The sequence below is a fragment of the Scophthalmus maximus genome, chromosome 6 (genome assembly GCF_022379125.1).
Source record: "Scophthalmus maximus strain ysfricsl-2021 chromosome 6, ASM2237912v1, whole genome shotgun sequence".
NCBI lineage: Eukaryota > Metazoa > Chordata > Actinopteri > Pleuronectiformes > Scophthalmidae > Scophthalmus > Scophthalmus maximus.
This window is the reverse complement of record NC_061520.1, coordinates 21,100,820-21,114,475: the sequence shown is the minus strand read 5'-3', so window position 1 is coordinate 21,114,475 and position 13,656 is coordinate 21,100,820. Positions and strand designations below refer to the sequence as shown.

At 44.8% G+C, this 13,656-nt stretch overlaps 2 protein-coding genes across 4 annotated transcripts; one reads left to right on the top strand and one right to left on the bottom strand.

The window, feature by feature from the left end:
* Positions 1–276: 276 nt before the first annotated feature.
* mon1a (MON1 secretory trafficking family member A) lies at positions 277–7,450 on the bottom strand. The gene is made up of 6 exons (XM_035631018.2): positions 7,317–7,450; positions 6,549–6,700; positions 3,054–3,428; positions 2,205–2,970; positions 1,868–2,015; positions 277–1,357 (listed from the first exon to the last, which is right to left on the bottom strand). Exons 2-6 carry the CDS (start codon positions 6,670–6,672, stop codon positions 1,217–1,219), a joined length of 1,554 nt encoding a protein of 517 aa, XP_035486911.2. The 5' UTR covers positions 6,673–6,700; positions 7,317–7,450; the 3' UTR covers positions 277–1,216.
* A 1,129-nt stretch (positions 7,451–8,579) lies between these two features.
* On the top strand, positions 8,580–13,580 carry LOC118309190 (TRAF-interacting protein). Of its 3 annotated transcripts, none has more exons than XM_035631019.2 (16): positions 8,580–8,781; positions 8,969–9,089; positions 9,188–9,245; positions 9,354–9,437; positions 9,863–9,902; positions 9,987–10,114; positions 10,212–10,306; positions 10,577–10,690; positions 10,833–10,920; positions 11,016–11,105; positions 11,192–11,280; positions 11,398–11,553; positions 11,649–11,694; positions 11,783–11,887; positions 11,985–12,035; positions 12,971–13,580. In XM_035631019.2, exons 2-16 carry the CDS (start codon positions 8,992–8,994, stop codon positions 13,076–13,078), a joined length of 1,350 nt encoding a protein of 449 aa, XP_035486912.1. In that variant the 5' UTR covers positions 8,580–8,781; positions 8,969–8,991; the 3' UTR covers positions 13,079–13,580. The 3 variants fall into 3 exon arrangements, with proteins under 3 accessions (XP_035486912.1, XP_035486913.1, XP_035486914.1); XM_035631020.2 differs by having other exon boundaries at positions 8,580–8,870; XM_035631021.2 differs by having other exon boundaries at positions 8,610–8,656.
* The last annotated feature ends 76 nt before the right edge of the window (positions 13,581–13,656 follow it).

Here is a 13,656-nt window from a genome sequence, read left to right as displayed (position 1 = left end):
AACGTACGCGTTTGTCATAGACCAATTTATTTTTTTGCATTTTTCCGAATCTGATTTCCATTTATCTTTATGATAGATGTTTTCACCTGAGCCAGCATGTGTACTGGTGTGTCTCCACAAATGTGATGTAGATGCTCATAAATCTACCTGGAAGAACAGAAACCCTTTAAATAGGTCTCACAGGTTTACATTGCATTGAATTGTATATCATAGAACAATAACAAGAGTAAATGCTAATAAAGGTGTTATAGTACAGAGACCCATGCACTTTCATGACCAGGTGCAAACTCTTTAATGTTTGAATCGAGCATGACAAAGAATCAGATAAGGAGTCATCATTAATTGAATAATATACTCATCATTCTCGAGTCCTGAGGCAGCAACAGCTCTGCAATGTTACAACCTCATATTGTCATTGCACAATGAGCATTAGTTAAGGCATGAGTAAAGGAGGCAGATGTGGCAACGTCGGATTCCTCAAGCAAAGCCCAATGAAATACAATTAAGCTTTTTGATTAGACGCAAAAACACACATGTAAAACAAAATTTTTCTGTGGTATATTTTGCATATTAGGATAAAATTATCAATATCTCTTAAGGCTAAAACTAATGGACACTTGAAGATTAGCAGACTAAAATTACATTGACATTAACAATACACGTCAGACTCATGAACACATTTCTGCGAGTGCTTTCTGCATAAAGAAAAGGCAAAGAGGTAAAAAAAACAACAAAGAAAACAATGGTGGTTCTTACAGTTATTGGTCATTGCATAAAGTGAAAATACATTATACTGCATTTCCAGTTTTTAATTCTGTTTTAGATTTTCAAGAGTTGCTATATGTTTTTAAAAAGACGGACGGTATTTCTCTTAATCTTAGAGGCAAAAAAGGTCTGTTGCAGTAAAACAAGCATTTATGAAACAACTTCGACAGCATACAGTCACCACAGGTCCTTTTATTATTGACGGTGCTGATGCTACTTTCTTCTGTCCCAATCAAAACGTATAAAAATCTAGCCGGCTAAAATACAGCTGTAGTTTACCTTTGAATTAAATCAGAGGAGCCCAGAAGGCAGAAATGCATAGCTCTGACAATCAAGACAGTGTGCTGACACTGAACTACCACTGCTTCATCCACAGCTTGTTGATAGCGCCGGGCCAGTCGGCGTCCGGGGCGACGTTCTTCGTTCCGGGTGGTCAGGCGCCAGCGGGGGCTCAGTATGTGAGAGGACTCAGGATGAAGAGGCCATCCTCCTCCTTCCTGATCCACTTGAGCAGTTTGTTGACAGCGGAGACCGCTAAGGCCTTGGTCCCCAGCGGACTGAAGCAGAGGTAGAGCTCAAAACCGCTCGTCACCTGCAGCAAATGATGGAGAACAAGACGAGGGGCATCACTAGGCCATTCAAATGCAGTATTTTGTTTCAGCGTGCCGGTGGCAAAAAGAAGTCCGTTTCTATTGAAGACTTTGGGAAAATTACAGTCAAATAGACGATAAAGCACCGTATGCATTGGGGTGTGGATACAGCTTAATTGACGGATAGTACCATCCAATTGGTGCATGGTTGCTTTTCAACATAACAGGATTAATGTTCCTTATTATTGTTAAACACACAAGTGTAGTCAGACATTGTTTTACCTTGCATGAATAAAAGAATTTACACTGGTGTAAAGTACAACTTCATGGTACATCAAGGTACATCATCAATAAAAGAAAAAATCATTACTCTCATTTCAAATAATGACTTCTGAACGAAGTGCACATTTATTCCTTTTGCTATACAAAATGAGATGACCTGATAAACACAATATTTCTCCAAATTTCGCACCGTGTTCACATGTTAGATTTGAAAGCAATGTCAGGCTTACCCATGCCAGCAGGTTTTCCTTTTCACGACAGCAGTAGAAGGAACGGAGAGGTCTGGTCGGATGGTGCAAGCAGCTGTGAAGGTCCTGGTACAAACCCATCAGCCTTTCCTGTTCTTCATCGGACTGGTACACCTCAGGAAACTCTGGACTGAAGGAAGAGGAAGAGGGGCATGTTCCGAGGTGACGCACCTGAAGATTTGCACTGATAAAGATCTCTACTCTAACAAATGCCGGAAGTTAAAGAAAATCATAAAACATCCATTTTTGTTTAGCTCATTTCCTTTGCCACTGATGGCATATGCCATCACGAGTATAGATATTCTTTCTTTCTACCCACCTGGTGTACAGGCCCGAGCTCTTTGATTTGTACAGGAAGTGCCTGAGCTCTGGGATGCCGACCTGCGCCACAGGATAACTAGGACATTTGAGCGCCTCCTTCAGAGCCTGGTAGGCACTGCGCTTACTCAACCTCTCCAGGAAACGCTTCTTGCAGTCAGACATGTTAAAGAAGTCCTCTCTGTCCGTCGAGACCAGGATGAGGCAGAGCTCCGACGCAGGCTCCAAGTATGAAATGTGGGCGTGGAAAAATCCCGCGGTGTTAAACTTCGGCAGACAGATCGGCGTCCAGCCCTCACCCTCCCGGAAGGCCGAGGAGGAGCCGACGAGGTTGAAGACCAGGTGCAAGTCTATGTGGTGCAGGAACTGGTCCTTTTTCCTCACCAGGGTGACCAGCCGGTCGCCCGCCAGCAGGATGGAGAACACCAGGCTCTTGGATTTGGCGGCCTGCAGGCTCGACGACACCACGTCCCTGGCGGAGCTGGCCAGGGGCAGGCAGGTGACGGCGCTGAGCAGCAGGCCGGGGTCCCGGTCCAGCCGATGCAGCAGGTTGTCGGTGAGATACTCCGAACCGGCCAGCAAGCGGCGCAGGTCGTAGTTCTGCTTGTGCTTAAAGATGTGGTTGAGCTGAGTGAGGGTGAGCAGGCTGACGATCTGATAGTAGATGTACTGCAGCTCCCTCAGCAGCTCCTTGTCTGACTGGCACGTCCGAGACACGCCCACCAGGACCAGGGGGCTCTTGGTGAGGAAAACCACTTTGCAGCCATCTGAAACAAACAGATTTCATTTAATGCCCTTCTGATCCAGTTGTTTCACACATGAAACGTACAGTATGTCTGTATATTCTGACCTGCTTGGATAGAGCGGATGATGTTCTTCTCCGCTTCCACAAAGGACACAAGCGCCATCATCACCCCCATGGTGCTGGACAGAGCCTCCTCTGTGCCGTAGCGGGTGTAGATCGGCTTTCCCGCGTCGCTCAGCACAAACACGTGTTTTCTGTGGTTCCTCCACGCCTCACTGGACACATCCTCCTCCTTCGACTTGCTCTCCGACGAGGTGTTGTTGTCACGTTGCTCTTCTATGGTGTCCACCTCCACCAGCCCTTTCAGCTCCTCTGCGCTCTCCCCTTCCGACTTGTCAAATTCAGCATCCCCCCGAGCCTCCGCAGTCAGATCCTCAAACGACTGCGCATGGACGAACATAGCGCTCTTCTGACCGGCACCTGCATCGACGTAGGGATAAGTGGCGGTCAAATGTCGGTCAGTGTGATGCATGGATGCTTAAGGAATGAATGAGTACGCCTAGAAAACCGTAAGGCCGGTGCATTGGCTTCTCTGCATCGGTTGAAATCAAACTTCCATTAGCGACTAAAGTTATATACGTCACTGGAAGTCTTTTCAAATGAAATTTGTCACTTTTACATGAGAAAAAAACTTCTAGGGTGAACACCAACTGCTTGGTTTGGCAAATGCAGATATGGTTAACTTCCCCAACTCCACGGAGATCGCCACAAAAAACACCTCCGTGAGTTTTTCTCCCATAAAGTGTGTGACATAGTCAGCAACAGAGTTTCATAAAACTTTCTCACAGGAGGTTTACATTCAGACTTTGAGCAGAGCGGCTACCATCTGACTTTTCACAAGAGAGTATGAATATGGTTGCAACATACAAATATTTAGTCGGCGTCCCTGTTGACGACTCCAAGGTAGACCTTGATCACACGTGCAAAACTAAGACATTGGTTTTCATGATTTCTCCCCTTTTAAATAAATTTACAACGCACAATACCTTTTCTTTTAAACATTCTGACGAAACGCAAATATACAACTTTTCTTGCTTTTTTCTCACAACTTAGTTCAAACGTAGATGGAAAGACAGGGTCACACAAACACACACGCCATTACTATAGTTCTTGCAAGAGAATATGAAAGAGCTTCCCTACTACTATAATGTTTGTATGAAAGGGTACAATTTGAAGAGATTATTACATTCTAGTCTCACAGAGCCCCGGACTAAAGATGGACCATGGTCATTAAGTCAAACATTTTATCACAAGTTTATCACAAGACCACTGCCCGGAATCTGACAGCAAAATGGCGGTTGGAGTGACATGAAGATTACAAAAGAGATTATAGGGATTATATGTTACAACTTTTCTTTACACAAACAGGATGTGTCTGTTTATACTGTGTGTCTCTCTCTCAAACACAAACACATACTCACACACACACAAACACACACACACACACTGCTCAGTATTAGGCCAAACCTTACACTGCATGGTTGTAACAATGCCAAATGGGGAACTTTCTTTACAAGCTGGAAACAAGACAATGTGGTTTTTGTGTCCATGTGTTGCCAAGCAACAGGTGGTCAGCACGATGTCTACTCATGGGACACAATTCACCCATGAGGGAAGTTACACAAAACCACTTCCCTCTTGTCATGATACGACAAATGATCCATTCAAAAAATCTATATAGTTACAGGGAATTGCCACTGCAAAGATTTTTTTTTTCCTTCTCAAACATGTGGTTGATTCAAGAAGCGATGTTTTGCAGTGTAGTGCCTTCTTGCCTCAGCTGCCAAATGAGGAAACAAAACAAGGTTCAGTTTTATATCGAATGACACTTTGCAGAGGAGTTATTACTTCGGAATGTTGTCAGTGGATGTTGTCTGTGGACCGATGCACGATCAGCTCACATGGAGGCCGTCTCTTTGTACAGGGCACAGTGGTGTAATGTAAACGTTGTCCTCGTGTTCTGTAAACACGTCTGATGTTTTGCGTTATAACCCCATGAGGGATGGGCCACGAAGATGGCATGGCACTTAAATGAAATTTACATGAATCTATTATTGTCATTCCTCCGCTTCTCCGAGCCCCGAGACATTCGCTGACTCAGAAACCTGAAATAAGAGAAAGGACAAAAGATGGGACTGTTTCCTAACACATGTTAGCGGGAGGGAGCAGTAATCTCATCTGTGGGGGCAGAGGAGGCGCTGGTGGATTGTTACTGGACAACTGTTTCAGGAAGACCCCAGGGATGACACTGAGGGTTTCAGGTTCTCTGAGGCGGAGGGTGTTGTCTCGACCGGCACGTTCCGCCGTAATCACAACAACACGGATCAAACGGGGACAGAAACTCTACTCTGCGCCTTTTAGAGAAGTGCTCCGATTACTCCTCCACTGTCGGCTGTTTCACAAATTAAAAAGACCAGAGGGAAAAATTCATAGGATAGTGTGACAGCAATCACTTTCAGCTCAATGTCGGGGAAAACCAAAGAGAGCTGGTGGTGGACTTCCAGCACAGTAAGGGAAAGCAACTCGACAACAATCTGAACTGGTCAGACCGCACTGGTGCGCTCTATAGGAGAGGAGAGAGCATGCCGTGTACACTTGGCTGCTTACTGATCCAGGAGCTTGGATGGGGGCATTTTCGACTCGTGGTGCCAACAAACTCAGCAAGCTGGTGAGGAAGGCCAGCTCTGCGGTGGGGATGGAACAGGACAGGGTGGAGGCAGTGACAGAGAAGCTGTCGAGGTCAACTCCTCTCATCCTCCTCTCCTGTGCTGCGCTGACGCGTCACAATTCAGCCACAGGCTCATCCAGCCACGTGCCTCAAAGTGCTTTGGGCCTTTGGGGGCTCCTTTGTGCCGTCAGCCATCAGACTCAGACAACACCACAGCACCCGGTGTCTCCAACCTCCACTGACTGAGACTCACAACCATACGCCACCACTCAGACCTAAACTGTCACCACTACAGACGATGCACATGAATATACAAGCGGATACTGTACGAGGTCGGACCAAGCCTCACAGTCTGACACCCAGTACCGAGCATCAGGGACGACCACATGGACTCGCATCTGCTTTAAAAGCAGGACTTGCATTAATTAACATGAACCTGAGAGTGGCAAGAGCCACAGCTTTTTTTTTCTTATACATATAAGGAAATAGGAATATTGTTCATGTGATATACACATATAGATCTATTTTATTGTGTATGATTGAAAGTGTGATGTATAGGCATTTATGGAAACATCCTTCTTTGATGTTAACAACATTCTCTTGAGCTAATGTGTCAAACTGAAGTCCCCCTTTATAAAGGGACATCTTATCCTTTTTTATCTTATCTAAAACATACCATTGATAGTTGTTACCCGATGCCTTTATTACCTGTCACCTTAATTTGATGCCACAACTTGAGGTGAAAAGTGCCTGCAAGGGGGGGGGGGGGGGGGGGGGGGGCCCACGTACAGTGCAAAATAATTCCATTATATTTGAGATCTGTGGGTCTGTCTGTCGTTCTGCAGAACGTGGACCAGCCTCCTCAGCCTCACCTGGTTCGGTTCCTTCCACCAGACCCGGGACGGGGCTGTCCGCCCGCTCAGAGCGGAGGCGGTCCAAGGGAGCCAGGGTACCATTCTCCCACGACGCAGTCGCCCTCTGGGCTTCTCCATCCATCGCTGCTACTTATGGCAGACAGACACGCCTGGCAGGACAGACACACAGACAGGCAGACAGACAGAGAGACAGAGAGACAGATAAATGGAAAGACAGGCAGGCAGAGGGAGAGAGAGAGAGAGAGAGAGAGATATTTGATTTTTTAAAACAATGTTTATTAAGATTTACCAATGAACATCACGGTCCTCTACAAATGAAATGGGGGGGAAAACACACACAACAACAACAACAACAACAACAACAACAACCAAAAAAAATAACTGAAAGAGAGAGAGAGAGAGAGAGAGAGAGAGAGAGAGCTGTGGGACCAAAGGTCAAAAGCGTCATGACATAGGCCATGATTCAAAATCAAAGTGTCTGTATAAGGTACTGTAGTCACGACGTGGCCGAAGTGTCCCTGTTGTTGCTACATGCAGCGACATGCAGTGAAACAAAGACAAAAGCCCGCTGTCCTTCATGTTGACATCCTCCCTCTACACAGAGACGCGTCTGACGGTGCAGACGCAAGAACTTCGATGGCCACTTTCAACAACAGCAAAGTATCGACAACATCCCAAACTAGCCGCGTCTGCTTTAACTCGCCCCTCGTCCCGACACTGATCTCCTGATAAATCTCTCCCTTTGTTCTTTTTTTAAATCATTACCTTTCATTTCCGGGCCTGAGTACATTTGGTCGGCGATCTCCGCGACTCGCAGTTGCCGCAGCGAGCTAACGAGCAAGAGACGCAGGACCGTTGTACTTCTTCATGCGGAAGCGTGGGATTGTGGGAAATGGAGTTCTCTACCAGAGGGTCTACTACCGCAGTACACGCGCCAAGTTGATTCGAGTGGAATGGAAATACATTTAAAGGACATTTGTTATGTATTATTGTATGTTGCATGTTGTATTGGGTACTTTTTTGTTTAGTTTCATATCCTGATGGTGCATTCAAATCCCTAAGCTTCTTCATTGCCCAGATACGTCAATGCCATTCGGGAATTCCTTCAGAGGGATTGATTCATTTCTGAGGAATAATGGCAACACAGGGACATTGAATACCTCTGAGTAGAGACTAAAACTTAATTTTATTTCTAGAAAATACGTGGTGATAAATGTGCTTGGCCCTCGTAAATATTAGTGTCACTGGTGAAAGTATCATCATTTAGAGAGAAAAAAAATGTGGCTGTGTAAGCTATAAGAGCATTGGCTGTGTAAGCTATTTTATTTATGTTATATTACTCGGTTACAGCTGACAGAAGTCGACCCGTCGGAGACATTGTGCATGCACTTGAACGCAGCGTCTTCTCTTTTTCTTCTTCGTGTACATTTAGCAGGTATATAAAGGTATCGCCGCCACCTACCAGACTGTAGTGGGAAACCCGTATCGAACAGGCTGGAGGATTGGTGAGTTTTCTTTGGGTTTCTGCCCATGTCGGGTGGATGGGAATGAGGTAGCACAGTTTTTTTCAATTCAGGACAGGGTACAGGCAGCACAGTGCTACCTGGGCAAAGAAAGAAGACACTCCGTAATAATGACCAGGCTGAGACTCGGACATTGTGGACTTGCTTGGGATCTAGCAAAGATGGGCAAGCATGAGGATGGACTTTCTGGAACCTGCAAACAGCAAAAAACTGTTCAACATATAATTTTGGATTGTCAGCAATATAAATATCAAAGAGATTATATATTGCATTATGCTATATAGGAATACAGAATGTGACTTTGAGAGACACACTAAAAAACCCCTGAGTACCAGATGGAGATAGTGGAAGCGGTCATGGGTTGTGTCTCTGCCACAGGATTACCCCTCTGAAAACGACGATACCTGGAAATAGTACCTAAACTGACCAGTGGGAGGCCGCAATGTGCCACAAGGCATCTAGTCTGCCGGAAAGCCAGAAGAAGAAGAAGAAGAAGAAGCGGACAACGTTGTTCACAGCGTCAGGGGCGGGGCTTGTGTTCAAACGTACGGCGGGGATAGAGGAGCTGCGTATTGTGTTTGTGTAAGCTAGCAAGCTTGTGTTTCAGAGAACTGCTTTAAGTTGGTTCAAATGGCATCTTGCAGGTAACGGCGGGGATGTTTGACCTCACAAAGAAGGACCGCGCACTAACCTAACGCCTCCGTTTGGTAAGTGGAGTAAATGATGACGGGCGGCTCGTAGCCTTCAAAGTTAGCTTTACGTTTGGCTAGCTAGCGTCGCCGAGCGTGACGTTTAGGTAGCATTACAAAAACACATCCAGGTTACGAGGACAAAGTATCTTTGTGAGTTGACTGGGCGGTTTATTTGATACGGGGTTTCTTGTGTTCGTTACAGGACGACCCCTTTGTGACACCACGATGCCTATCCGAGCATATTGTACAATTTGCTCGGATTACTTCGATCACTGCAAAGACGTTGCTGCCATCCACTGCGGACACACGTTCCACTATGAATGGTGACACGATCTTTACAGTCCCACAGTCAACGGCACTCACATTTCCACGACACGTTTACGCTGCGGCTGACTGATCACCTCTTCCTGTCTCCCCTCAGTCTTCTCCAGTGGTTTCAGACAGCCCCGACAAAAACCTGCCCGCAGTGCAGGAAACAGGTACAGCTACTGTCCACCTTACCAGAGACCACCAGACTACCTCTGGCCCACACGGAGCCAACTTGCCAGAGAAAAGCAAATACACAACTGTCATCATCTTTTGTTTAGGTCAGCACCAGACACATCATCACCAAGCTGTACTTTGACATTGGTGGAGAGGAGGCGAGCACGGCGGACCCGGAAAGCTTGCAGGTACCAAACAACCAAATAATTATACCAGAAATGGTTTGACGGAGCGGCGGAGACAATGTCATGCTTAGGCCTGTCACAATAGTTACGCTATCGACTTATCGTATGATACATGAATATGAACTCTATCATTTCTATTGACCTCAACAATAGCCTGTGTGTGTGTGTGTGTGTGTGTGTGTGTGTGTGTGTGTGTGTGTGTGTGTGTGTGTGTGTGTGTGTGTGTGTGTGTGTGTGTGTGTGTGTGTGTGTGTGTGTGTGTGTGTGTGTGTGTGTTCATAATGAATGTCAACAACTTTCCAGCCAGTCTTGCTGCTTCTGTCCTCTCTCTGGTTTGGTCGTTATCGTGACAGGCCTAGTTATGCTCAGACTAATGGTGCGTTTTGACTCTAGGTTCGTTCTCACTGTCTTTTTTTTCCCATCCTTAGAATGAAGTTGATAGAATGAAGGCGCTTTTAAGCTCTAAAGGTAAGAAGTTATGTTGTGTTATGGGGTCGCTTGACTGTTACAAGTGGACAGTATTGGTTAATAATCTGTCTGCTCTGTTTGCAGAGCGAGACTGGCGGGACAAACAGAAGGTGGTGGACGGTTTGAAGGACACCGTGGACAAGCAGAGGAGAGACTTGGACGGCGTGAAGAAAGAGATCATGGAAAAGGAGATGCTCTGCTCGGCTCTCAGGGTACGCTTGTCTGTTCCTCAACGTTTGAACCTGTTGTCTGTACTGACTCATGCCCGCCGCGTAATTGTTCTTGGTATAATGTTTTGGCCTATCGCAGAAGCAGATGACGTACATGGAGACACAACAGAATGACATCCAGGCCGCCAAGGAGGAGGTCCGCAGACTTCGGACCAAAATGAAAACGTTTGAAAGGTGTCTGCAATCACGTAATCACAGTCAGAATTTAAGGGCCTGCTTTAATAATCACAATATTGACTATTCTTTAAATGGTCTTGTGTACCTTAATATCGTAAAATCATTAGTAATAAATTGGATACACAAGCCTGGATAGAAGTGACATTTATTATTAATTTACCTCAGCTAGCAAGTTCTGCATAGCATCCTCTTTCAGTGTATATATATATATATATATATATAAAGTCATACTCGTACTGTACACTAACAGTGTCGGTTTGTCCTCAGCCTGGAAGTGTTGTTACAGGGTCAGAGAACAGAGGTGGAGTCCATGATCACAGACATGGGCGTCAGCCATGCGGCAGTGGAGCAGCTCTCCATTTACTGCATCTCTCTCAAAAAGTAAGGAGTCAAACCATTATTTTCTCCCCCACTTCTTCACTTAGTGCATTTTCTTTTTCACTAACGCCACATTCATTTAGCCGACGCTGCTGTCCAAAGTGAGTTACAAAGAAGATATTATATGCCATTTCCCTTTTTCCAGAGAGTACGATAATCTAAAGGGAAGCCTGAAGTCTTCAAATGACATGTGTGAGAAGCTGAAGAGAGAGGTGCTCTCCTCAAACAACAAGGTAACTTTCTCATAGCGAGTGACTTTTTCGACATCCAGAGGAACTTGAGTCGTGAACAAGGGAATTTCGAATCTCTAAAAGTGTTTGTGTTGCAGTTACAAAGAGCCTCAGTGGAGGTGAATCAGTCCAAAAGGGATATGGAGTCTCTGCAGAAGGATCTGGCAAACGCTGACAGAGAGATCACTGTAAGCAAATCGACCAAATTTTCGTTTTTGTTTAATGAAAAGAAAAGCCTTTGTCATGACGCCGAAACGCATATCTATCTCCTCAGAGCCTCAAGAAGAAAGTGGAGTTTCTTCAGAAGACCCTGAGCACGCCAACACGAACAAACGAAACCCTCAGTCGGCTCGTCTTTGAAAGGTGAGTGTCACCATGCTGCTGGGCCGACGTCTCCTCACACTTGTGATGCATTGTTTATTAAAACAAAAGCCATGTGTGATTTTTCTGATGAGGTTTCTCTCTCTGCTTACCTCTCAGCCCGGCCCCTTTGGATCTGAAGCAGCCTCGCTTCCACCAGCCTGTAGATAGCGAGGATATTGACCTCAATATGACCTATGACATCACCACACCAGATGATGTGGCCAAGAGACCGAAGCAGGTCCCGTCTAAGAAGATGCGTCTTGACTCTCAAGGGCAAGTTTTTTTTTTTTATTATTATTATTATTCACAGCTGAAGTTGGTGAGTTGTGTTTTTTACACTAAAAATGCGTAAAATGCTTCATCTTCAGAACATCCATGTCCAAACACAATGAAAAAAGTTCATCTTTGACCAAGGTAGGTTTGTGAAAGTCACTTCACAAGGTCCATTTACCCAAATTTAACGTGTGTGTGTGTTTAATTAAATGAGAATTTTGTACATTAGGCTCAACAAGAGGGTGGATCCATGGATCTATTTTTCAGGAACTCCCTCCTCTTCAGGAAGAAGACTTTCGGCAGCATGCTGGACCCTCAGAGGAAGCCCGGAGTGGTTTGTACAACACACCCACCTGCTCACAGTTATATGCGTTTTAATATGTCATTCGTCCTTTTGGTGGTTTGATGAAAGACGCCATGTCTCATTTCAGGTGAGAAGTGGTTACGATGGATTAGGAGGACGGACTAAATTCATCCAACCTGTATCCTTTTACCTGTCATGTGAAGTATACAGGTTTAAAGGGTGTTTCTTTACTTAATCAGTGATTGGGTAATTTTAGTAGAGTTTTTATTAATCGGTTGGTATTAGGGCTGCAACTAACGATTCTTTTCATAATCAATTATTTTCTTGAGTAATGTTTCCCAAACCCCCGAAATTATGTTTTGTTTTGTTTTGTCCACGCCAAAGACATTCAGTTTACTATCATAGAGGAGCAAAGAAACCAGAAAATGTTCACATTTAAGAAACTGAAATATGAGATTTTGACCCCCTTTTCATATAAACTACTTGAACCAATTGGTCGATTATCAATATATTTGGTGATTAATTTACTTATCGATTAACTGTTGCCGCTCTAGTTGGTATTTAATACTCATTTTGACATATTGGGCCCTACCTTCATTGAAATGTTATCCCAAATAAAAGTGCCTGTTTAGGGGGCACTGTAAATGAATGAACGATTCAGCTGAAGTTAAAGCTCCTCTTATTAACTATGAGCATCTTTTGCTGCATTGTTTTGGTGTTTGGCCTCTTAACAACCCAATTTTTAGCAGCAGGAGCACTCCGCTGTTTTCAAAATGTTCTGTACCCAATGTACACTACCTGCTCAACACCAAACAGTAGACAGACTCTGTCAGCAACTAGCGACTTAAACTCAATGGTAAATGTAGTAGCTAAAGAGCCTGATCTTTCCCCGTGGAGAAGAAGTATTAAGAGTGGATGTTGGCCTTAAAATGCATTCGTCAGGTGGCAAGTAACATCTCAAAACAGGTGTTCATGTTGCTTCCTTTAAATAAAAAATGCATTTGTATGATATAAGCGGTTGACATTTTGAGGACAGGGAATAGTAATGGAAAAAGAGATAAAAAGTTGTGTAAACTCGACCACATCATTCCTTAACAAAGCACTCCGCTCCAGTCTCCTTTATCAGAGATCCGCCCACTGATGAAGGTTAAAAGGAAGAAGGTGACCAGGCCTCCACCCAAGATTGAGACTTGCCTGACCCTGGACAGCTTCCTCGAGTAAACTCCGACCTCTCCTCCCGTCCGCCCCGGAGGTGGGGTAGGAGGCCAGGATGCCGTCTGTGACGTTAACACACTGGTGCTGCTCTGGCACGGAGAACCGACCTGGCAGCGGTTATGCCGGTCAGCGACAAACAGGACTTTCTGATTGAACAGCAGTAACTGACCTTCCTCTGGACAGCTGATGCTGGGCTATTTAGTGACCTCAACAAAGCTGCTGTTTATGTGTGTGTCCGTGTTGATTAGAATTTGTATGTGAAGACTTATGTCTTGCCCAGCCTTTGCTGGTCGGTGCACTATAAGTGTGTCTCCCTGATCATCGCTGTACAAATCTATATTTTGACATCCGAAAAATAATTAGTTATTTTTCGCACTTATGTAAACAGTCTCATCAAATGCCAACATGTGGATGTCATGTAGGTGTTTTTATTATTTTTTGTTTTATTTAACTGGTCGTGCCAGGTATAAAATCAACTCAAATAATAAACAATTTTTTTTTTTATTAACATTTGTGTGGGGTCTACAAACAAATTCCCTCTCGACTGCGCTTTTAGTCACAAACAGTTCACTGAGGTGTGCTCT